The following is a 23,865-nucleotide window of genomic DNA, read 5'->3' on the forward strand; positions in this document are numbered from 1 at the left end:
CACCTTATCTCTCGAGCGTCAGCAGCACCCCCTTTTTCTCCCACGCGCTGATTACATTCACCCACACACTGACACAGCTCTCTTTCCGAGGGGAACGTTTAGGTCGCCTGGCTGCCGTGTCTTTATTTTAAACATTAAACATCCTGTGAAATGTTTAATTAAAGAAAATAAAAATTATTTGTCAGTTGTGTAAATCCTAGGATGAAAGGATGAATGAATGAATGAAAACTTTATTTAACAGATTGCAGAATGGGTACAATACAGTACGGCTCAATACACACAATTGTTAAGGGGATGCAGACCAGAGAAAGACGTTTGTCTTGTTTACATCAGGGTCCCCCAAGGGAGAAATCAAATCACGTGGAGCTCCTGGGAGCGGCGGGGCTGATGTTTGCTCAGGTGTTTGGGAGAAGGCACTGTGCTCTGAAATACTAGTCTCGCGGTTTGTTTTGATGATTAGAACTATCGGGTGATTGTCTTACTACTTGTAAAATAGCTTAACTTAAAGGGAACACCACAAATTTTTTTTAAGAAAGATTCAAATAATATGTTATTTCCATGGCCTAAGACGAGTTCAATCAATATTTGTATGTGCTACTCTCTCCAAACGCCAGAAACCAGAGAAGTAAGAATCAAACTCAATGGTTTCTGGAGCTGCTCTGTTTGAGACTTGATTTTGTGGACCCACAGAATTTCTTTTTTTCATATCCAAATGGGCTTTATTTTTGTTCTCAGTTCTATGAACTCAGGGTGCTCTCGTGTCATCTATAAAACTCTTCGCAATTTGTTGTCAATGGAAAAGCTTCAGACTTTATACTTTAGTATTTGGATTTGGGAGAGAGTTATATTACCGTACTGTTCTAGACCCGAGGAATAACATTCAGAAATTGGACCTAGTTCCCCGTTTTAACCACACCAAAACAAAAGCCACAGGTGTAAGAATGTAGCGTAACTACCAGGTTCCACCACGTGAGATTAAGGACAAGCTCCATGCAAACAGTCTTATCAATCATCTACTCCTGCGCGCACATACTTTATATGGACGACTCCCGGAGTGTTACTGGACACCTCTGTGATGTCACTTCCTGTTCTCTGGGGGGGGGGGGGGGGAAGACTAAGCTCCACCTAGACCGGGCCTGGCTCACCTTCCACGTCTCAAGTTACCTCTCTCTCTCTCTCTCTCTCTCTCTCTCTGGAGAGCCCTCCCCTTGCCCTTGCGGGGGAGCGGTGCTGTCAGCCTGTGGAATGGCGCTAGCCAGGGGGCCCGCGGGTTTCACTGGAAAAACCTCCGAGGCTCGGTGACCGGACCGGCCAAGCCCTAGCCACTCGCCTCCCAGTGAACTTTGCCCCCGAGAAATCCGCTCTCAGGAATGGCAGGCATCTGGAGGCTGACTTATTTTGCCTACCTTATTTATGAAGTCAGAGATCCAGGAAGGGAGGGACTTAGTGAGTTGAGTGAATTGTAGAGATAGAGAGAGAGAGAGAGTGTTGTTGCGAGAGTGCGAGTGAGAGAGCGAGGAAGGGAGAGACCAAAACACACGGAGTGAAGTGGAAGGGGGAGGAGGGCAGGTCTACAGAGACGCGGCAGGCAGGAGAGTCTTGGGTTACAGGAGTTACAGCGGAGTCGAGGCGCGGTCCTTTTCCTTCTCTCCTCTCCCCGTTGCCCTCTCCCTGCCGCGGGGCCTCAGGAGAGGCAGGGGCCGGCGGGGACAGGAGCGGCAGCATGGGACAAAGTGCCGGCACTGAGACAGTGGCCCAGCAACCAGCCCAACACAACGTTGGTGAGTCCAAGGGCGGAGGAGGGGGAGGGGGGTGGGGTGGGGTGGGGTGGTGACTGGTAGGGTGGGTGGGGGGGGGGGGGTGTTGTCCTCCACGGTGGCAGAGACTGAGCAGTAGGCATTTACACACACTGTTGAGTGTCCTTCTTCGAAAGCAGGTTGTTTTCGACGGCAGGAGTCGGGACGGTCTGCCCTGTGTTTGTGTTTTTAGTCGCGGATGATTGTGGACACATTCACGCAGGTGTTTCTCTCTGTGCGAGTGAGGCCGGTGGAAGGTGGCAGGCACAGGCAGGTGTACGAGAGAACGCACGCCGATGGAATGTGGCGATTGTGAAACAGACAAGCACCGCTGACTCTCTCTCTCCCCCCCCCCCCCTTCCCGTCCGTCTCTCTCTCGTCTCCCCCTCCTCCCCGTATGGAAGCTTGTACGGAAGAGACGGGAGCAAGGGGGTGCAAGGCACCGACCGGCAACTTACAGTATCTGTGTGTGTGTAATTGTGTTTACACTGTGGGCTTCGTCGTACATGCCGCCTCTAAACCTCCACGCCTCCGGTTAGAATAACAGGCAGGAGCAAACTTCCAAACCAGTTTTTTTTTGTTGTTGGAGGGAGGAACTTCTTACTATGTGTGTTTTATACTGTAGTCTGCAGCAGATGGAACACATTCCACATTCATGCCACAGTGAGGCAAGAGCTTTGGGAGCCTAGAGTCCCGGTTATCGACTTTCGCGAATTACAATTTTGCCCAGAACCCCCCTGTGGGTTTTATTAGACTCGTGAACAATCACAAACCACGGGGGTTGCTGTTTTGCTGCCCAATGTTATGGACTTTGAGCCGCCGGCATTGGCGTGTTGTGACCTGCTGTTGGTTTAGCAGGAACATTTGCCTGGGTTAAACCCTTACCTTACCAGACAACCGGTTACTCTGCGGGGTTCTGTGTGTTAATATGCTAATACTCTTTAAAAAATATATATATATATTATAATAATTTATTACACACCCTCAACATGTAACACAAGACGCTGGCTCTGCATGCGCAGTGTATTTATACCTCTGCTACAGTGGGTGGGGGGGGTGGGGTGGGCTTTTGACGAGCAGCGTGTCCCTGGTGTGGCTCATGTGGATATATACGCTTCGCTATATCTTGCATAAGAGCCCGTAATTCTCCATGCTTCTCCCGGCATTGTCGATTATTATGGTAAACGGACTGCATTTATAAATAGCAGCTTTTATCCAAAGCGCTTCACAACTTGTGCCTCACATTTGACCCTGTTCACTCACACATTCACACACCGACGGACCGGCAGAGGCGGCCGTGCAATTAGGTGCCGACCTGCTCATCGGCAGAAGTTAGGGAGTTAAGTGTCTCGCTCAAGGACACTTTGACACGCTGCCCGGGAGGAGCCGGAATCGAACCGGAAACCTTCCGATTACCAGATGACCCGCTCTTACAGTAACCTCCTGAGCCACTGTCGCCACCTATTACGATGGCTGAGCACGTATGCGGTATTTACGTTGTTGTCCCGGGTTTATGTCAAAATAAGCCTGGATATGTGAGGTATTTGTGCTTTCGATGCTTTGTTTGTTGTCCGTCCTGTGAAGCGCAGAGCTCTCCGGAGTCCTTGGTATCTCTCACCTCGCCTTTCAGGGCCTGGCGCCTTTTTATCCACCCGTGCTGCTCGGAGATACCAGCCGTATCGTATTGTCATGCTCTATTGTAACACAAGGTCACAGCCAACACCACGCCAACAGTGAACACCCCCCCCCCCCCCCCCCCCGTCACCCCACTCTCCCGGTTAACAACACCCACCGGTGTCTGGGCTACAGTGTCAGGAACAGCTGGGAGGCCGGTCGGTGTGCCTCGCCCCCTCCTCCCCCCCCCCCCCTCCCTGCAAGGCTGTCATTACAGGCAACCCTGTCTTAGCAGTCAGCAGAGGATCTCACACAGCAGAGCGGAGGAGGCCTCCTCGGAAGAGCGTGTTTACCTTCCAGAGATGAATGGATCAGGGGTTACAGGGTCAGGGGTCGCGACACCACCTTGTGGCCTACATGAGTGGAATACTAGTGCACAGTACCTGTAGGAGCGCAGGCTATTAGAGCGAGAAAAACATTCTTAGATACATGGGGGACCCTGATGTAAACAAGACGGACGTCTTTCTCTGGTCTGCATCCCCTTAACACATTCGGGGCCATTGGGATGAGTCTAATTAATGTCAAGAGGACCGGGGAATGTAAACAGACGTGGGGCTGTTTGTAGAGCTAAATCTATACTTTATAGTATTGCTATCTGTCCATTCTCATTGTCAATTGAGTCCATAAACCGTCCCTTCAAAATGGCTTAATGAAAAAAAGAATTCATCAATAGGTTCTCATTTTATAGCGCCGTGAATATAAGCGTTATACGGGATTTGGGACTAGTATATTTTCTGGAAGGCTAGATATAGGGCTAATAGCTGCTAACGTTATATCCAATGACATTTCCGTTTTACAGATGCTACAGAAATAACTCAAACTGCATATGATCGGCACGATTCCAGAAAGGGGGGGACGGGGACGTTGTTTATTATTATTGATTACCAATAACCGTGTTCGTCTAACTAGCCACATAGGCCGATCGCCTGGATGGCTATCAAAACGATGCCCGATCTGGCTGTAATTTACGTGAAAAAGATCTTACCATGAGCCGGTTGGATCCCCCCGAGCATTTCCCCATTATCGATCGCCATCTGGTAGATCGATATGTCCATTGGCTGATGATAAATCCCCTTATTGCATAGTGAAATCCGCAATTCAAAACGTATCCCGTGCAACAGACAATAGCTATCGCTTCAGATGAGTAGAAAACTACATTAGAGATCCAAAAAAAGAAAGACAACTTCTGCCACAGGGAACACTCTATTATCGCCCCTAAGAGGATCTGGCCGGCATTGCATGTTGGCGAATTCAAAGAGTAGGGTAAATCTGCAGTGCCGCTCGGCGACCTTGAATAGGTTATTAAAATGGAATAAAAGCAATAACAACTTGCCACGGATATATCCGTGCTTCTGTCCACAACAGGTGGAATCGAAACACGGAGATCTCCGTGCTTGGGCGCCATTGTGTTAACAATTGTGTGTATTGAGCCGTACTGTATTGCACCCATTCTGCAATCTGTTAAATAAAGTTTTCATTCATAACCGCGCCATCTGTCATAGGGGGTTTGTTTGACTTAAATCGATTGGTTGATCAATGATTTCATCAAACAAATGTGTGAAATTGTTTCCCAAAAGCAGTCGCGTTAGCCGTAGAAGGATCTTTTTGGAATAGAGTGCTTTACGAGATGCGATTCAAACATGTTCAACATAGAAACAAAGAAACAACCAAACGAAAAAACAAAAACAGATAGACTAACAAAGTCTCGGTCGACTGTCTATATGACCAAACCGACTGACTAATCGGCTATGAGGGTCAACATTAGGACTGCTTACGTTCAACCTGAGGACTGTGATGAGGTACCATTATAACGTGTGATGCGCTGAGCTTTGCTTGCTGTGCTGGCAACTTAAGAGAGGATTGTCCACGGGACGAACAAGTCAAGTTTATTAGCATGTCCCAAACTGGGCAATTCATGCAGTTACAGCAGATAAGAACTCCAAAAAAACACTGTAAACATACATAAACAAGAAGAACATAGATATTAGACAGACATGTACATGGTCACAAGGTCAGATAATGATGACAGTTAAGTAAGCACAACTACAACCATCTCCCCCACCCACCCACCCACCCACATCAAAGCTACCTCCTCCTGCTTCCTTTATTGATGGCACGAATGGAGGTAGGTATAAATGAGAATTTATACCTATTGCGTTTAGCTGCAGGGATCTCTAAACGTTGGCGGGAACTTCGGAAGGCGATAATTGATATTCCAGATTTAGGGGGTGAGAGCTGTCTGCTCTAATAGATGGCGCTTTCTTGAGCACCTGCTCGTCATATATATGACCCAGACGGCTAAATTGTACCCCCACAACCCCGTTAACACTTTCAGTGCCAGCAGGGGGCGCACGATTTAGCGTACTTGAGTGCCAGCGCTCTATTCAATGAGAGGGCGAGCACATTTGCGAACGAATAAACTATATCTTAAATTATGGCTATGTGTCTAATATGCCCGTCGCTTATCAATAACTTGCTTGCAGTCAACATTGTTGAAACGGATTGTTTTTTCATCGGTACATTTCCGTTTGATACCATTTTGAAAAACGCTTGTTTTTGGAAATTTCAAAAAAAAAGATTCCACAGGAATCGCCCTTTACACAAAAAAGTTGTAATTTTTCGGCCTATTCATGAATCGTTTTCAAATAAACGCTAGATTATCGATAGTATATGTGTACTTATGCACGCTATATAAGCGGGCTGAAAAATCTATTATCTATTTCCTGATCAACACACACACACACACACACACACATATAGGGCCCACGTTGATATATCTGTGAAAAAAGCTCCGATTACCCCAAGACTGGTCAAATAGATTCCTTACCTCAGATCAGATGTTCTCCAAAAATATTATTCCAATTCCTGATCGCCATTCCAAATATCGATCGCGTTTAAGGTGTTAAGGTCCTCGGGACGAACAAGCATCTTGGAGAGCGGTGTCCTCAGGATGTGCATCTTGGAGAGCGGTGTCCTCAGGATGTGCATCTTGGGAGAGCGGTGTCCTCAGGATGTGCATCTTGGAGAGCGGTGTCCTCAGGATGTGCATCTTGGAGAGCGGTGTCCTCAGGATGTGCGTCTTACAGTGACTAGCAGTTTCCAACACAATGTGCACTCTAACTTTAGTGCAGCTAAGTTGTCGAGCTATTTAGATTAGAGTAGATTTCAGATTGTGCTAAAGCAGGACTTTGTAAATGTTCTAAATCCACCGTGATCCACAGTTTAACAAATGTAGTTTTGCTCCAGGATCGGGGCTTAAAAAAACAAAACAAACAAACCTTATAAAATAGTCTTTTTACTATTGTGCACTTTGCTACTAAGGAATCTACCTTGCCTATATTACTAATATGTCTATACTACTACGATGCACTAAGATTGTAGCACTCAAGTTTGACACTGTTTGACGAACTGCCAGAGTTGTACCCTTCCTGCTGACTTGTTGTACAGAACGTGTAAGTCGCTTTGGATAAAAGTGTCAAATGACTAAAATGTGAATGTCAACATACATAAGACCTTTTGTCACATGGAGAGAGACCCAGGAAGAAAACATACACGCGCAGGGTCGTTAAAGGATTTGGCGCCTTACACCTCGACCAGCTCAGATCCATTTTCTAGGAGTATCTAGTGTTTTTGCAAGAGCAGGCCGGCCCCTCTCCTGTCAGCCAGTGTTGACGGGTGAAAATGCAGCTGGCATGGCGCCTGCCAGAGGGGATATCGGCGGCGCTCCCTATCTCTTGGCCCCCGTCTCGCACCCCTTGCCATGTCTTGTGTCTCTCAACCAGTTCTGCCTCTACTCGCTCTCCCTTTTTTTTAATTTTTTTTAATTTATTTATTTTTTGATTCATTACATTATTAATTTGTTCAGCGCGCACGCCCCTTTGTCACAGTGAATTGCACCGTATGAAACTCTTTGGATTCTTTTATGTGGCCGTGCCATTAAGTGTGACAAATGGGCCTCGCCTGACGGCACAACTTGGCTCTGCTCTCCTACTGTACCACGCTTCTGTCTCGGCGGCAGTGGTTCGGTCACATACTGTGTCTCTAAGCGCTGCCACTCCTGTCTCTTCTTTACCCGTTTTCCACAAATACCGTCAAAGGAAACAATGAGATAATTAAGCAATATCACCATCAATCAAAACATCCGAAACCCACCCAATTTTCCGCCGTCGACTAAAAACACACCTTTCTTTTAATTAAAGGGGGGGGGGGACTACTAACCTTTTACTCGTATGCAGTATACTAACCTTTTACTAGTATGCACCTATGCACTTTGCGACTGAATAATCGATCATGCCTATATTACTACCTACAGTACTATGCTAAATTGTGTCTTTATTACTATGCACTCAAGACTGTAGTGCTCAAGTTTGACACTGTTTGTTGTTGTACAGAAATGATAAGTCGCTAAATATCGCACGAGAGGGAGTGTTGTTCTAATATGGCAGCTGACATTACTGCACCATTCATTAAAGCAATCAAATGGACGGGGCTAGCTAGTAGCAAAGCCACGCCTTAAATCTGACATTGCATTACTGGGTCATTTCATTGTTATTACTAATGTTTTTTTTTTTGATCAAATTTTTTTATTGACATTCTCACGAAACAAGACAACACATTAACCACAATCACAATACATAGAACTTCACAAGAAAATAACAAAAAACAATAATAATAATGACTAACAATTATACAGACAAAAGAAAAGAAACCAGAGTTCAACCTACTAAATTAATTCCAAGGGGTACTATCTAATAAATGGTCTTTCCCAGTGTTCAGTCCCGATTCCCGGCCGTGTGACCCCATATTAATAAAACGTACATCTCCAACCCACCACAAGGACAATTTTTTGGGGGAACACGACCTGAAACCAGAGCAATGAACCTTCATGAAAAAACAAAAACCTGTAGGTGTTCCATAGACTCACAGAGACCGTGTAAAAGTGGCCAAACAGTGAAGAACTAGTTAAATAGCTGCCCCCCCATAATATCCCCAGCTAAACTCAAGATGACAAGACAAGGGACAAGACAGACAAAAACACTTCCTCCTCCCCCTCCCAAGAGACCGCCGGACTCACCCGAACACGCACCCCGACCCCGCTCAGCCGCACACTGCGGTCTTTACCTTCTCAGCTGCTGCGAACCACAGGTCAATTCCAGCCTGCCCCACCCCAATCACCCGGGCTGTGGATATCTCAAGATAAATCACATCCAATAGAGTTAGGGACCAGTTAATCATTGTAAGCTTCTCAGGCTCCTTCCATCTCATTGCTATTAGCTTCTTCGCTGCTGTGACGCCCGCTAGGACAACCCTTTTCAGTTGTACGGACGCGGGTAGTGTCGTTATATCGTTCAGGAGTAGCGTAACAGCTGAGAATGGGATAGTTAAGCCACACAGATCTGAAAGTTTGTCCGTTATTGACCTCCAGAAGCGGGCCACTGGTGGGCAATCCCAATACATATGCATATAAGTGCCAGTGGCCTTTTGAGAGCACAAAGTGCACCGAGAGTCGGTTATCAGTCCCATAGCAAATAGCTTCCTAGGTGTAAGATAGGTCCTATGAATATAATTAAAATTAATTTGCTGGTGATTGGGGTTGCGGGAAGATAATGCCACATTTGCCCAAACATCATCCCAGTCAAACTCGGGGTCCAACTCCGGGATATCCACACGCCAGATTGTATCCAATGATAAATTTTTATACGTGGATTGAATTAAGAGCGTATAAAAGTCGGAGACAAACCCTCTGGATGTCGTCCTGTCCACTATGAGCCTGAGGAAGGGGTGTGGGTGCAAGGCTTGAGCCCACGGTACGCCATGCGCCCTCAGTGCTGACCTTAGTTGAAGGTAAAGAAAGAAGGACTCGCCGGGAAGATCATAAAATTCTCTTAAGTCCTGAAACGCACGGAGGCCGTTCTTATCATAAATATCCTCCAGAGTATGCACTCCCCTCCTTTGCCATTGAGGAATATTAACCGGCTTGTGTCCAACAAGTAATTGCTGGTTATTAAAAATTGGAGAGTCCAGGTGCCAAGGGCATTTAACCCCACACGACCTCTGTACATTACGCCACGTTTGGATCACGTGAGTTATGATCGGTCCATACCTCAGCCGGCATTTCGCAATAGAGACAGTGGAGTACACTACATCCTGCAATCTTAGCGGAGACACCGCCGCCGCTTCTAAGGAGCGCCACGATACAGCCTCTACAGGGTCTAGCCAGCACATCAGAGGTCTCAGTGAAAAGGACCAGAAATAAAGTTTAAAATCAGGGATTGCGAGGCCCCCATCTTGTTTCCTACGTTGAGTAGTAGCCCTTTTGATTCTCGGGCGTTTGTTATTCCAGACAAACTTAGATACCATCGATTGTACCTTGCGCCAGTGGTCTATTGGAGGGGGCAGGGGGAGCATTGAGCTAATAAAATTTATCCTAGGCAGGATGTTCATTTTGATTATGGAAGCCCGGGCTTGTAAGGAGTTAGGAAGGGACGACCACCTGTCTAGATCCTGGCGTATTTTATCATAAGTACCCGTGAAGTTGTACTTAGTAGTTTGGTTCAGCGTGGGGAATATCTCTATGCCCAGGTATTTAAAATGTTCTACTATGGGGATATCAGCTGGTAGTCGTACCGCCTTGGCCAGTTCATTAAGAGGTAGGCAGGCTGATTTGTTCCAGTTAATCTTAAAACCTGACAATTTACCAAAGTCGTCGATTATCCTCAATAATTTTGTGGCCGACCGGGAGGGGTCGTCCATGAAAATCAGCAGGTCATCCGCATAGAGAGCAATTTTGTGTGGAGTATTGTTGACCATTATGGGGACGATGTCCTCCGATTGCCTAATAAATTGGGCCAAAGGTTCGAGGGAAAGCGCGAACAGTCCCGGGCTCAGAGGGCAACCCTGTCTAGAAGATCTGGAGACTGGAAAGAGTGTGGAACAGTTTTTGCCTGTCAGTATCATCGCAGACGGCGAGGCATACAGGACTTTAATCATATGAATAAAACTCTTTCCAAGACCCATGACCTCAAGTACCTTCCACAGGTATGACCACTCAAGTCTGTCAAACGCCTTCATGGCATCCAAAGACAGAACTGTGGATGGAGTTGTATTGTCTTTACTGTTATCGATTACATGCAACAGCCTCCTAAGATTATCTGCAGCCAGACGCCCCGGGATAAAACCAGTTTGATCGCAGTGTACCAATACAGGCATAAATCTCTGCAGGCGACGGGCCAGCACCTTGGCAAACACCTTTAAATCGGCCCCGAGAAGACTCAAGGGTCTATAGCTACCACAATCATTGGGATCTTTGTCCTTTTTGAGAAGTAAAGAAATCAACGCCATATTGACATCTCTTGAGAACTCCCCTTGTTCGATAGCGTAATTGATCATATCGAGCATCAATGGACCCAGTTGGTCCCAGAAAGCTAAATACACTTCGGGTGGAATACCATCCCAGCCTGGCGCCTTACCCCTCTGCATTTCAACAATAGTCTCCCTCAATTCTACGAGAGTAATCGGTCTCCCCAGTTCCTTGGCCTCTTCCTCAGAAATGTGGGGTATCTCAAGCCCGCCGATGAACGATTCAAATCTAGAGTCATCCAGATTACCCTCTGAGCTATATAACTGTGAGTAAAACTCTTTAAAAGTGTCATTGATCTTTTTCGAATCAGTAGTGACTGCACCCTGGCTCGTCCTAATCGAGGGGATATCTGAGAAATGATCATTTGAGCGTATTTTCATTGCCAATAGATGGCTAGGTCTGGAGCCGTGAAAATAGTAATTTTGTCTTGTCCTATGTATCAAAAACTCAGACTGTTGTTTAAGTATGGAGTTTATTTCTTTTTTGACTATCTTACGTTGTGTGTTTAGTCGTTCATTATAGTCAGTTTGCAAGGATGCGTATAGGTCCGCATATAATGATTCCAGTCCTTCTAGCTTTTTTGACAGGGATTTTCGCAAATTGGAGGCAAATAGTGTGACATGACCCCTGATGAATCCTTTCAATGCGTTCCACAGGACCCTAGGGTCTTCTACTGTGCCAACGTTGATCTGCAAAAATTCTGCTAGTTTACTCCTGAACTCAGAACAGAAGTCATCGTTCTTTAGCAAGGTCGAATTAAAACGCCATCTGGGAGCTCTTGCGGAGAGCCTGCCAAAGGTTGCCGTAAGGAAAATCCCCTTGTGGTCTGAGAGAGCCAAGGGAACCAATGAGACATCGAAACTATCAAACATATTAGGGGACGCGAATGCATAGTCAATTCGAGAGAAGCTTTTGTGTCTGGCTGACAGGTGAGAGTAATCTCTGAGGGTGGGGTTGCATAAGCGCCAGAGGTCTGAGAGCCCCGTGTCTTTGGCCCACATCCTGAGGGCCTTAGAGGCCCGTTTCTGGTCGCTCGTTTCAGAGGGCCCAGACCTATCCATCTCCGCATCCCAGCACGCATTAAAATCGCCACCCACAATGAGAGCGTATCCATTAAGTTCCAACATATTCTTCGTGATTGTATTATAGAACGCTGAATCAAATGTGTTAGGAGCATACAATGCTATTATAGCCATCTTCCTATGCAAGAATTCAACTTTTGCTATAGTAATCCTTCCCTCCGTGTCCGACCATACATCCAAGATTTTGATATCAAGGTTACGTCTTGTAACTATGACTACTCCTTTCGTCTTATCATCGGCTGAGGATGCGGAGATAACGTGATATTGCCGATTTGCCAGTCTTGACACGTCACCTACCATTAAATGCGTCTCACTAAGGAGAGCAAGGTCAATATTTCTCCTCTTCAATAGCCAAAGGACACTGGCACGCTTGTGTGGGGCGTTAAGCCCTCCTGCGTTCCAAATTAAAATATTCAATTTAGCCATGGTCGAGCTTGTATAAGTGCGTAGAGAACATACCCGTGCAGCCAGGCTGAGTACAGAGGTGCCGATCCCGGCGGGCCCGGACGGTCAATCCCAGGAGTTCAGAGGAGGAACACTTACACATATATAAGACAACAGTACATAGAACACATAAAAATACCACCCCAGCTACAGCCCCCCCCCCTTCTACTCTAAACCCTAACCCACCCGTCCTACTATAAGTTCCTCTATACCCACTCTCCAATCCCCACCCTATGCCCCACCCACTGAGGATGGTCATCTTCCTATCACTTCCCACTAGAGACATGGATCAATAAGACGCTTCCCACTCCCACCCCCCTCTAGTTAAACCCCTGAGTAAACCCCCACTAGTCCAATAAACACAAATAATAATAAAAATTAAATTCAATAAAGATATCGGTCGAAAACCACCTGAGCACTGGCCCTAACATAAGACAACCATAATGGTAAAAATAGCCATTATTAAATAATAACTCCACATCAACCTGCAACCATCTATTTCCGAATCTGCGCTTCAACGTCGCAATGTTATGGCCCAAATGGGTACAGGAAAATTCAAAACAAAATTAAATTAAAGCATCCCAGCCGATAGTCTAAGGCAGGATCGGGTCACAGGTTAATTGTGCAAAATTGTGTGAACAATGTCAATTAAACAATGACAAAAATAAGAAAGGGAAAAAAGGGGTTATGGTTAAAGTGCACCCCTGAAGCAGTCCCTCTGATCAGGCACAACGGCTGACATGACATAACCTATGTAAGAATCGACAATAATAGGAAAAGGAAAAAGAGGGTTATGGCTAAAGTGCAAGCAAAGTTAAACTTGACCCAGCCTGTTATCACATATTTATGTATATTCGTTCGAGAGCCAACATGAACCTTGGCCCTAACATGACAGCTATAATGGAAAAATTAGCCATTATTATATAATTACTCAGCATCAACCCTGTGACCAACTACCTCGTAGTCTGCATATTAATGTTGCAACATTATAGTATAAATGGAAAAAGGAAAATTCAAAACAAAATCAAAGCATATCAGCAGTTAGTCTAAGGTAGGATCGAATCACAGTTAAATTGCTCATTCAAATGCCATTAAAACAGCGACAATAATAGAAAAAGGAAAAAGAGGGTTATGGCTAAAGTGCAAGCAAAGCTAAACCTAAGCCAGCCTGTTATCACATATTTTATGTATATTCGGTCGAGAGCCAACGTGAGCCTTGGCCCTAACATGACAGCTATAATGGAAAAATTAGCCATTAATATATAATTACTCAGCATCAACCTGTAACCATCTACCCTGGAGTCTGCATATTAATGTATCAACGTTATAGCATAAGTGCCTCACGGAAAATTCAAAACAAAATTAAGGCGAGTCAGTAGTTAGTCCAAGGTAGAACCGGATCACATTTAAATTGCTCATTCAAATGCCATTAAAACATATAGGAAAATTCAATACAAAATTAAATTAAAGCATCCCAGCCGATAGTCCAAGGCAGGTTCGGGTCACAGGTTAATTGCTCATTCAATTGCCCTTAAAACAGCGACACTAATTATTATATAATTACTCAGCATCAACCTGTAACCATCTACCCTGGAGTCTGCATATTAATGTATCAACGTTATAGCATAAGTGCCTCACGGAAAATTCAAAACAAAATTAAGGCGAGTCAGTAGTTAGTCCAAGGTAGAACCGGATCACATTTAAATCGCGCATATAGATGACATAAAAACAGCGACAATAGGAAAGAAAAAAAAAAGGAAGAGAGGGTAATGGCTAGAGTGCAAGCCATATAACCATATAGCCATTAAGTGCAAGCCATACCCGACCCAACCTGTTATCAAATATTGTTTATGCATATTCAACCGACCTTGGCATCTACTTTGGATCACCAAAGCTCAAAACAACCTGGATATAAAAATAAAAAGCATACCAGAAGTTAGTTAGGGACTCGGTCACTCTTGAACTGTGCAAACCAATGTCCCTTTGAACAGCAACAGCAACCAAAATACGTAACCATTAACGAATGTCTCAGCGCAGACCATAGTCGAAGCCCGCTGGCTAGCCCGAGGCTAGCGCGTAAGCTAGTGACGAATCCGGATAGCACGTTAGCCTACTATGTACATTGTTCAGCTAGCTCGTTAGCTTCCAAAGAGGCGATACACAAGTACGACCATGAGGTCAGCTTTAGCAAGTAACAGAAGTCATTGGGAAGCCCCGCTAGTTGGATGGGCAGAGGACAGTTAGCATGTCTGGGCATGACAGCAAGTGTTTGTGAATAGTCGACCTAATCAATGTATATAGGCCCAAACCGCCAAGTCACTCACCCTCCATAGATATCAAGCAACAGACTCGGGTGTCTTCGCGAGATATTCCTTCGCTTTAGCCAACGACCAAAACAAACGCTGACCACCGACCTTCTCCAACACAGATAGTTTCGCGGGAGCGAATAACGTGGGCCTCAGGCCTAGTCTCCATAGCTTAGTCAGGACCACCTTGTACTCGGCTCTCTGAGCTTGAACCTCCGGTGTAAAGTCCTCGAAAATGGCCACTTTGTGATCGCCAAACCTCAGAGTACCCCTTCTGGTACGAGCCGACCGCATGATGATTTCTCTCTGTTGGAGTCTGTTCAGCTTGACTATGATGGGCCTCGGTTCTTTGTTCACGCCGGGAGAAAACCTGCCCGCTCTATAGGCCGACTCACAGATAGGAGGCGAGGGGAGGACGTCCGTCCCTAGTATCTTCTGCAGCAGTTCGGGCATGGTCTCAGAGAGACGGCCTTCACCGCTGGTCTCCGGTACTCCAACAATCCTGACGTTGTGGCGTCTATCCCGGGACTGCATCTCCTCCATCGCCGACTGTAGTTTGTTGACTTCAGCCTGCCTAGCCAGCAGGGCGGATTCAAGACCCGCCATCTTCTCACACTGTGATGATACCTCCGTCGTTAGCATGGCTAGTTCGTTAGCATTAGCCGATGAGGCAGCGTGAATCGTCTCCATCTTGTCTGTCAGCGGGACTACCGCCAGCCGTATTTCTTCTGATATCTCACGACGGAGGCTGATACAGAAATCCGCCAGCACTTGCTTCTGTGCTTCAGCGATGCGTGCCTCAGAGTCTGCGTGTACTTTCTTCTGTGCTTCAGCGATGCGTGTCTCAGAGTCTGCGTGTAGCTTGGTCATGACCAAGAGCACAGCTTCGCTTAACTCCCCGACAGCGGGAGACGGTACGGCCATGCTCGGCGGTGTCGGTGTCGTGCCTAATTCTTTCATGGCTCTGGTTTCCACCCCCGCCATCGTAGAAAGTCGAAAAAAGTTGATGAATGTATACTAAACACGACGACCTAGCAAACAGATAAAAAACAAATAAAAATAAAATAAAGACTAATGGGGAGAAACGTATATTCAGCACGGTGGAAGGGAGCTCATGTGAAAACACGTCTACTCCATGATCGCTCAGCTCCGCCCCCCATTGTTATTACTAATGTTATTGTTATATATATTATCTACCAACCTGTATACCATTAAACATGGCCATTAATTGGGATGATTTAGATTAGGCATTAGAGGCATTAAAATCCCAATGCAGACGGTAAATCCCAATGTAGGTAGTAGATTTATGGGGACTCTCTGGCTCTATGTTTCAGCGTTCCTCACTGAAACCTTAGGGCACAGCTAGCTCCAAGTTTACCGCTAGTAGTGCCCCTTGGGTTTTAATGAAGAATGCCAAAATCTATTAAATTGAGATTCCATTTTAGGGAAGGGAAACTTGTAAATGCACCCAAGAAGAAGTAAATTTGAATTTCTAAAACCGCCTATATAAGGTAGTCCCACTTCAATCTTTTCAATCAATTTCACATGTGTTTGAAATGGGGCTGTGGAACTCCATCTAGACATTCTCAGTTTGCATTGGGACATTTAAGGGGAACTACGGGAAAATTCTGAATTCATACATGATTCATGTTCTGGTCTTAAGACTGTACAGAAATATTGACAAAAATGAACAACTCTCTCCCAAATCCAAACATCAGAGTGCTAAAACGCAAACTTGTGATGTCATCCGGTAGAAAGTCTGAAGCTGCTCCACAGACAATGAATTGCGAAAGACTTTTATAGATGACAGTGAGAGCTCCCAGGGGGAATGTTCAGAGTGCATAGACCACTGCACTTCCGCGTTACATTCAGCTCATGGGAGAGAGTGGGGGGGAGAAAATGAATGAATGTGGATGAGAGCCTTGACATTAAGTGGTTGTAACTAGCTACGGCTCTGGGGGTTCTGGAGACATGATCCAATAGACCTTTATACACCTGAGTCTCCTGCACACGGCGAGACCAGTCCCAAGTTGATCGGCACTTTCTCGGCCGAGCTATAGCTCACTTTTCCTCACCTACTCCCGAACTCCGCATGCGCAGATTGATAAACCTAGATCTCTGGACAATCCAGAGAGACTCCGTGGGCAATCCAATGTATTTCTATTCTAATTTAGTGTACAGTACTCTACTACATCCTGCACAACTGTACAGTTGTATTTGCATAAACTATTTGATATACCGGTATATATTTTCTTTAAATATAAAAAATATAAAAATATTCATCTCACAGTCTGCTTTCCAGTCTTTCCCAGATGAATGTTCTCACGTTAAAGCTCCTCCAGGCGCAGACGGTTCTCACAGCGCGAAGAGGAGAAGGAATCGAAGGCATGATGAGACGCCACTAGGGTGGCCAACTTTCTCACCACCAAGTATTGAGAGAAACTCTGTAAATAATTTACTTATTTTATCTATATTTTAAATTGTATCTGCCTCTGGTGCAGTGTGGTGCAGATTGTGAGGCATACACGTACACAAAGGCCTGCTGCTAACACATGGCCTGCTAGCTACCTAGCGGGGCGTCATGGCTTTGGAGGCACCCGGATGCGCTCTGATTGGGAAGGGCATTGTCGAATTTGGTTTAAGGATTTTAAAATATTTCTGCCCAAAATCAACGGCCGCCTGTTGCTTCTTTTAATCAGAGCCAGTGTTGGGGAAGGTACTCTGAAAGCTACCGATTACAGTACTTCACACTGGAAGGAGTTGAACTACAGCAAAGCTACCTTCAAGAGACATATAGTTAGGTGTAGCAAAAGCTACTTAGAAAAAGTAGTTAAAACTACATTGTGAAAAATTATCCACATAATGAAATGTAGCACCAGATTATAACGATGCATAATACAGTCACATGGCGGCATAATATACCACTCAATTAGAATATAAATCCTTTAATAATCCAGAGGGAAATTCGGCACTACAGATCGCTCACATTGAACAACAATAAACAACAATAAACATTTAGGTAGTCAATAGGACTAAAATAAGAATAAGAATATTATAATATTAAAATAAGAATAAAATATAATAAAAGAATAAAATACAGTCCGGGATACACATTCTGGTATGTTTACATTCTAAAATCTTAAATATACAACTATCCAGACAGAGATATACAGTAAAATGTACAGTAATAAGTGTGAAAATGTAAAGTGTCCAGGAGGATTGTGAGAAGTGTAAATCTTTTTTAAAGTGTCCATGTAGATTTCGCCAGGCTGTACTGTCACCCTGTGCTCAGTCATGCAGTGAGGCACAGTGATGCATTATAGAGCCTAATGGCTGTCGGAATGAAGGACTTCCTGTGCCGTTCAGTGTTACATCTAGAGCGTCTTAGTCTTAACACTGAACGCGCTCCTTCTTTCAGCCAAGTCCGTGTGTAGTGGGTGGGAGGGGTTTTCCATGATGGCGTAGAGCTTGATGGCGTGAGTTTATTGTAAACTTTTAATAGCATGTCTACCGGTCAAGACATGAATTAACACCAAATAACCCTATCTGGGTTCTTTACATAAAAAAACAAGTACATGATGGAACAGATGGAACGTTAACTTTCTGTTGTATGTTCAAGTTCAAGTTCAAGTTTCTTTAATAGTTGTTGTCATACAGAAGTACAGAATACTTTTATACAAAATGCTTCTTTCTGTTACGCTCCAGAGACTGTGCTAGACAAAAGATAAGTATGAAATAAAATGTGCCTTGCTCAATCTTAAACCGTCAACAAAATGTTGAACATGCAACTTTTTAGATCATTTACCAACTTGATCATAACTGGTCTGAACAATGGGCTGGTGAGCTCAGTTGTCGGAGGAGAATATCTTACTTATATGACTCAGTCATATGAGCAGTCTCTTAAAGTTCTTGTTCCTTCCCTTTATAGACTTGTAAATCAGCAGGGAGGGGGGGGGGGGGGGGGGCGTGTAGAAACAGCTGTTTGTGGCTTGCAGCTCTATCTCTCTCTTGTTGACAGTCCCGTCACCTCCCTGTCGTTTCCCTCCTGTCCGTGGATGGGGACATGGCCGGTTAGCCTTTGGAGGAGGTGTTAGTTGGACAATGCCTAGGCTAACTGGCCTTATTACATGGCGTTTTAAGTAACATTCGCCGAAATGCTTGATTGTCATTGGTCAATAGCGCTCGTCAGAGGTCCGTTATTACTCTATAACGGACCTCTGCCGAGCAATAATGACCGCTGTGCGCAGCTGTAGCAATCAAGCCCACTGACACACACTGCATCAGTGCAGCCAATCAGACACACCTGCCGGCTGCTGGCGAAGCTGCCGGCGATGACAGCGGACTGCGTCTGCATTTGATCTCGTCTTGTCTGTATAGCTATACTCGGTCATAGTCTCAAAATAATTGACCTTCACTACGTTTAAAGAACACCTCAGTGAGGCGCCTCGGTGTTCTAAATTCTGTGTCGGTCAATTATTTTGCGACGATGACCTCGTAGCTATACAATATCCCTTACATATCCGCTTCCATTCATTGTGCGAAGCTAGGCTAACGTGCAGCCAGATAGCTTTCTACTGAACGCACGGAGTGAAAACGGGTATCTATCTTCTTGTCTCTCTCTGGAGAAGACGATAAGCTAATTTCCCAAAATGTTGGCGTGTTCTTTTAAGCATGAAACGTAAAGAGAAGTTTTGTCAGCCCATCTCATGTCAAAGCTCTAACACCACAGCGGCCTCACAACATGACCCTAACGCCTGACTATTATACAGTTCAGTATTACGCAACCGCTGCCCTGCGACTCATCACCTGTTATTGTCATGTGTTTCACGCCTCAAATGTGTGCACGCTTTCTTTAGCTTCACAGTAGAATAGGATCAGCTTGAATATATGAAATGTTGTTTGTATTCAAGTAGTTTTTTTTGTGCGGGGCTACCGGGAGCTTGATGCGTCTGGCGAGAGCTTGTATGGAACATGCAAGCATTTAAATTGGAGTGCAAGTGCAGCCGCCAGTTCAGTGTTGCTATGCGTTTTATAAAAAAAATGCTAGTATGATGGTGAAATTGATATTACATTTTTCTTTTGGTGGTCTTAAAAAGTCTTATATTGAAATAGTTGAAACCTGCAGATATTTTCTTTGCTAGTATGGTCGTGAAATTGGTATTATATTTTTCTCTTAAGTGGTATTAGATTTAACTTGTTGAACACATGCAGATACCCTGGAACAGGTGTAGTTTTTTGGGGGGGGGGGGGGGGGTCTAGTTCCTGCAGAACATGACCCTATGTGCTATATTATACAGTTCAGTATACATTACCTAACTGCTGCCTTGCGACTCATCACCTATGAATCATGCCCCATATGTGTGTACATGTGGTTTCATTAGCTTCACAGTAGAATAGGATCAGCGTGTGAGTCATGGTTTCTGTCGGCCTGATCCTCGCCAGTGTTTTATTGTTGTTTTTGGTCTCGTCTCTAGTTTTCCTTCAGCTTCATCTCTTTGTCTTTATGGCTTTCTTTTTTGTTCCTCTGGCTATAGACTCTCAACCGCTCCTCCCCACGCCGCTGTACTGTTTCAGACGAATCGGATTAATTGCTAGTTGATCGCACCCACTGTGAAACATGTCGTAAACACCCATGCTACATCACTGTTGTGGCGGAGAGCACAGCGTTTTATTCCCCCTGCAGTGAATAAGCAACAGATGTCGCTTTGGGGGGTGCTGGTGGAATATCTTCTGGCATATTCATGCAGGGCATCTGCAGGGTGTTAAAACTTATTAAATTCATAATTCTCAATTTAAGGCCTTAAAAGGTATTAAAAGGTCTTTCATTTAATTTGCACAGGAATAATAATAATAATAATAATAATAATAATAATAATAATAATAATAATAATGGGGGGGGGGGGCAGCCCGGCTGTCGGGAGATGTAATATTAAATATATGAAATGTTTTGTGGAATGAATATCTCCCTGCATTTTTTTTCTTTTTTGTGATCAATTTTTTTTTTTCATTTTTCAAACATGAAACATCACAACTTGCAACACAATAATAACAATAATACGTAAAAGACATCCAAAACATAAACTAACTAAAATGATTAGACAATAAATTAGACAGAATATACATTTGCATACATATCCAGTTCAAATAAGCTGTCACAAAGTATAAGGCTTCCTGAGCCCCCTCCATCCCCAGGCCCGGCAGCCGCAAACCCCAACCCCGAAGGACCCGGAGTCCAGCGCCCCCACGGGCCAAAGCACCACGCCACTTTAATGCTTCAACCCGCAGAGACCCCCAACCACGGCCCCCCCCAGTCAGAGCCCATGGCCACCAGACCCACAGCCAAAGGGGGGTCCCGAAAATATACATCATTAAAATTACAAGAGAAGAGAAAGAATTCCCTGCATTTTTATTTAAAGATGCACTCTTGGGATTTTTGATGTTTTTTTTGGAATGCGGACCATTATAGACTCAAACCACGCACACAATGTGCTTATGCCACGGAAGTGTACGCGGCAGGTGGCTGATGCTATATAGTCCTCATTCCATAGGGTCAAAGCTCTACCTGAGTGCGTCTGCAGTGGCCTTCACCCTCAGCTCATGACAGAAACGGAGCAACAGTTTTTTCTCCACCAAACACACTACATTTACATTTAGTCATTTAGCCTCGCTTTTATCCAAAGTGACTTACAAGTTTTGTACGACAAGTCAGCAGGAAGGGTACAACTCTTATCAGCTGAGTAACAATGTTCATCAAAGTGTTGAGTGCTACAGTGTAGGTGGTTAGTAATATATTATATTACTTATATATATATATATATAAATTATATATTACTAAGTGCATGATAGTAATTTTTTTCTTTTTAAGGCCAGTTTTTTTTTTTAATCTTTTCGTGTGGCAATGGGGAGCCAGTGCAGGTCGCGTGTAGCTTTATGCCAAGCAAGCAGTGCAAAAATTTATCGTAGTGGCATGCAGTAATGCGCCTTTCATTTTCCGCCGCCCAGCGCCCAGGTCGTGCGGAAATAGGCTGTCTATTGCCATTCTCTTTGACAAACTCTAACCTTAACCAGCTCCTTAACAACGCCTAAACTTAACCGTTCTAACCTTAACCAACTCCGAAACCATGCCTAACCTTAACCATAGAAATTATATTGCCATTCTCTTTGACAAACTCTAACCTTAACCAGCTCCTTAACAGCGCCTAAACTTAACCGTTCTAACCTTAACCAACTCCGAAACAATGCCTAACCTTAACCTTAACCTTAACCATGCCTAACCTTAACCGGCGAAATAACCTTAACCGGCGAAATAATACACGTTAAAAAAAAATCACGTTAAAAAATATTTTCGATGGGATTCGAACTCGCCAGCAAATAAGCCATAGGATCCACAGCCATGTGTCCTTGCCAATTGAGCTATTGGTAGATACTGAATAAGGGGCGGTGACTTATATATATTGAGCTCCGCTCAAGGCGGGATCTCATGCGCATGCGCGGGCACCTCGCGCGAGCACGCCGGCGCACGCACGCACCTGAGCGAGCACGCCGCCGCCGGTGCACGCACGGTAGCATTTGTCTGAAAAGAAGGGCGCTTTACCGCACTAGCGTGCGGTGACGAATGCGGAAGCATTTTTGCACTGCTTGCTTGGCATTAACGTACAGGCGTGCAGGTCTCTAAGAAGTGGGGTGACATGGGCCGACTTCGGTAGGTTTGAGATCAGGCGGGCCGCTGCGTTCTGAATGAGTTGAAGAGGCTTAGTGGCTGTGGCCGGGAGGCCAGCAAGCAGTGCGTTGCAGTAGTCGAGGCGGGAGATGACTGTTGATTGGACGAGGAGTTGGGTGGATTCTTTTGTCAGGAAGGGGCGGATCCTTCTGATGTTGCTCAGGAGGAATCTGCAGGTGCTGGTTGTCGCTGTGATGTGAGCAGAGAAGTTCAACTGGTCGTCGAGGACTACACCAAGGTTCTTGGTGGACGGGGCCGCGGCCACAGCTACATTCTCCACTGTGATGGAAAGGTCGGTCAGGGGGATTTGGCCGGCAAGTGAAGCAATTCTATTTAGCTTAGGTTCAGTTTTTGAGGTGGTTGGACGTCATCCAGGCGGAGATGTCGGACAGACAGGCCGAGATCCGCTCAGAGACGTTGATATTCGAGGAAGGAGAGGAAGAGTCGAGTATCATCGGCATAGCAATGATACGAGAAGGCATGAGACGTGATAATGTTACTGAGATTTGGTGTAGTGGGAGAAGAGGGGGTCCAAGGACGGAGCCCTGGGGGACACCCGTCTGCAGGGGGCTCCATGACACTTGGTAGGCACGGTCGCTGAGGTATGATGTCAGCGCAGAGCCAGCCACTCACATTCCTGCAAGGGACGCAAGGAGGATCTGATGGTTGACTGTGTCGAAGGCTGCAGACAGGTCCAGGAGAATCAGGACAGAGGAGAGGCCTTTCGCTTTTGCTAAGTGAAGAGCCTCTGTGACTGCCATGAGGGCCTACTCTGTGGAGTGACCAGTCCTGAAGCCTGACTGATTAGGATCTAGGAGGTCATTCTGTAAGAGATAATCAGTACAGGCCTTGTTTGTACATGGGTGTGACACTTGTCACGTTTTTGTATACACTTCAGTTTCAGGCCCTGTCTGTACATTGGTGTTTTTCAAACCGTAGATTTTATCTATGCTGTTTGGCCTTTCGTCCGCACGGAAACTGCGTTTTAGGTCACTGAAACTGGACCTTTTGGAAAACTCCAGGGTGAAGACTTTTCTTTGGAAACGTTTGAAAAGAATTTAATAAAAATACACAATGTATTCGCGTGGACTTGTTTGCTTGTGGAAAACACTGACATCATGACTAATGGCCCAGTCGACATGTATATAGATGTAGCGTATTTTCTCTGCGATCGGGAGGACCATGGAGAGCTCCCAGCAGCCTGCCATCAGGCCATTTCATGCGAGTGTTTCTTTCTGCGTTGCTGTGTGGACGGAGCTTTTCTAAAACACTGCAGGAGGAAGTGGACTAGGCCTCAGTTGACCAGAAATGGCATTGAAAGCAAGGCACACTTCTGTTAATTGTCCAAAAGTGCTTAGTGCGGAGTGTGATTTAGCAGCATTAGCGTTTTCTCTAAACTTTTATTACAAAGTGCTTAATGCATAACATTCCGGACCTTTTTGGAGCAGAGGGGAGAGTGGTTTGGGTATTTATTTCCAAAGTG

At 45.2% G+C, this 23,865-nt stretch overlaps 1 protein-coding gene across 6 annotated transcripts in view; it reads left to right on the top strand.

Annotated features, from left to right (window-relative positions):
- The window catches only part of phactr4a (phosphatase and actin regulator 4a), an 84,150-nt gene that overhangs the window by 19,431 nt on the left and 40,854 nt on the right, over positions 1-23,865 (top strand). For 2 of the 6 annotated variants that reach the window (XM_084313386.1, XM_084313391.1), the window contains exon 1: positions 1,508-1,781. The exons of the other annotated variants lie outside the window; for them this stretch is intronic. In XM_084313386.1, the coding sequence (XP_084169512.1) occupies positions 1,724-1,781 (58 nt within the window). In that variant the 5' untranslated portion in view covers positions 1,508-1,723. Of the gene's footprint in view, positions 1-1,507; positions 1,782-23,865 lie in introns of those variants that run through there. 6 annotated transcript variants of the gene reach the window in all.

Source organism: Notolepis coatsorum, assembly GCF_963971535.1.
Source record: "Notolepis coatsorum genome assembly, chromosome: 4".
Lineage (NCBI taxonomy): Eukaryota > Metazoa > Chordata > Actinopteri > Aulopiformes > Paralepididae > Notolepis > Notolepis coatsorum.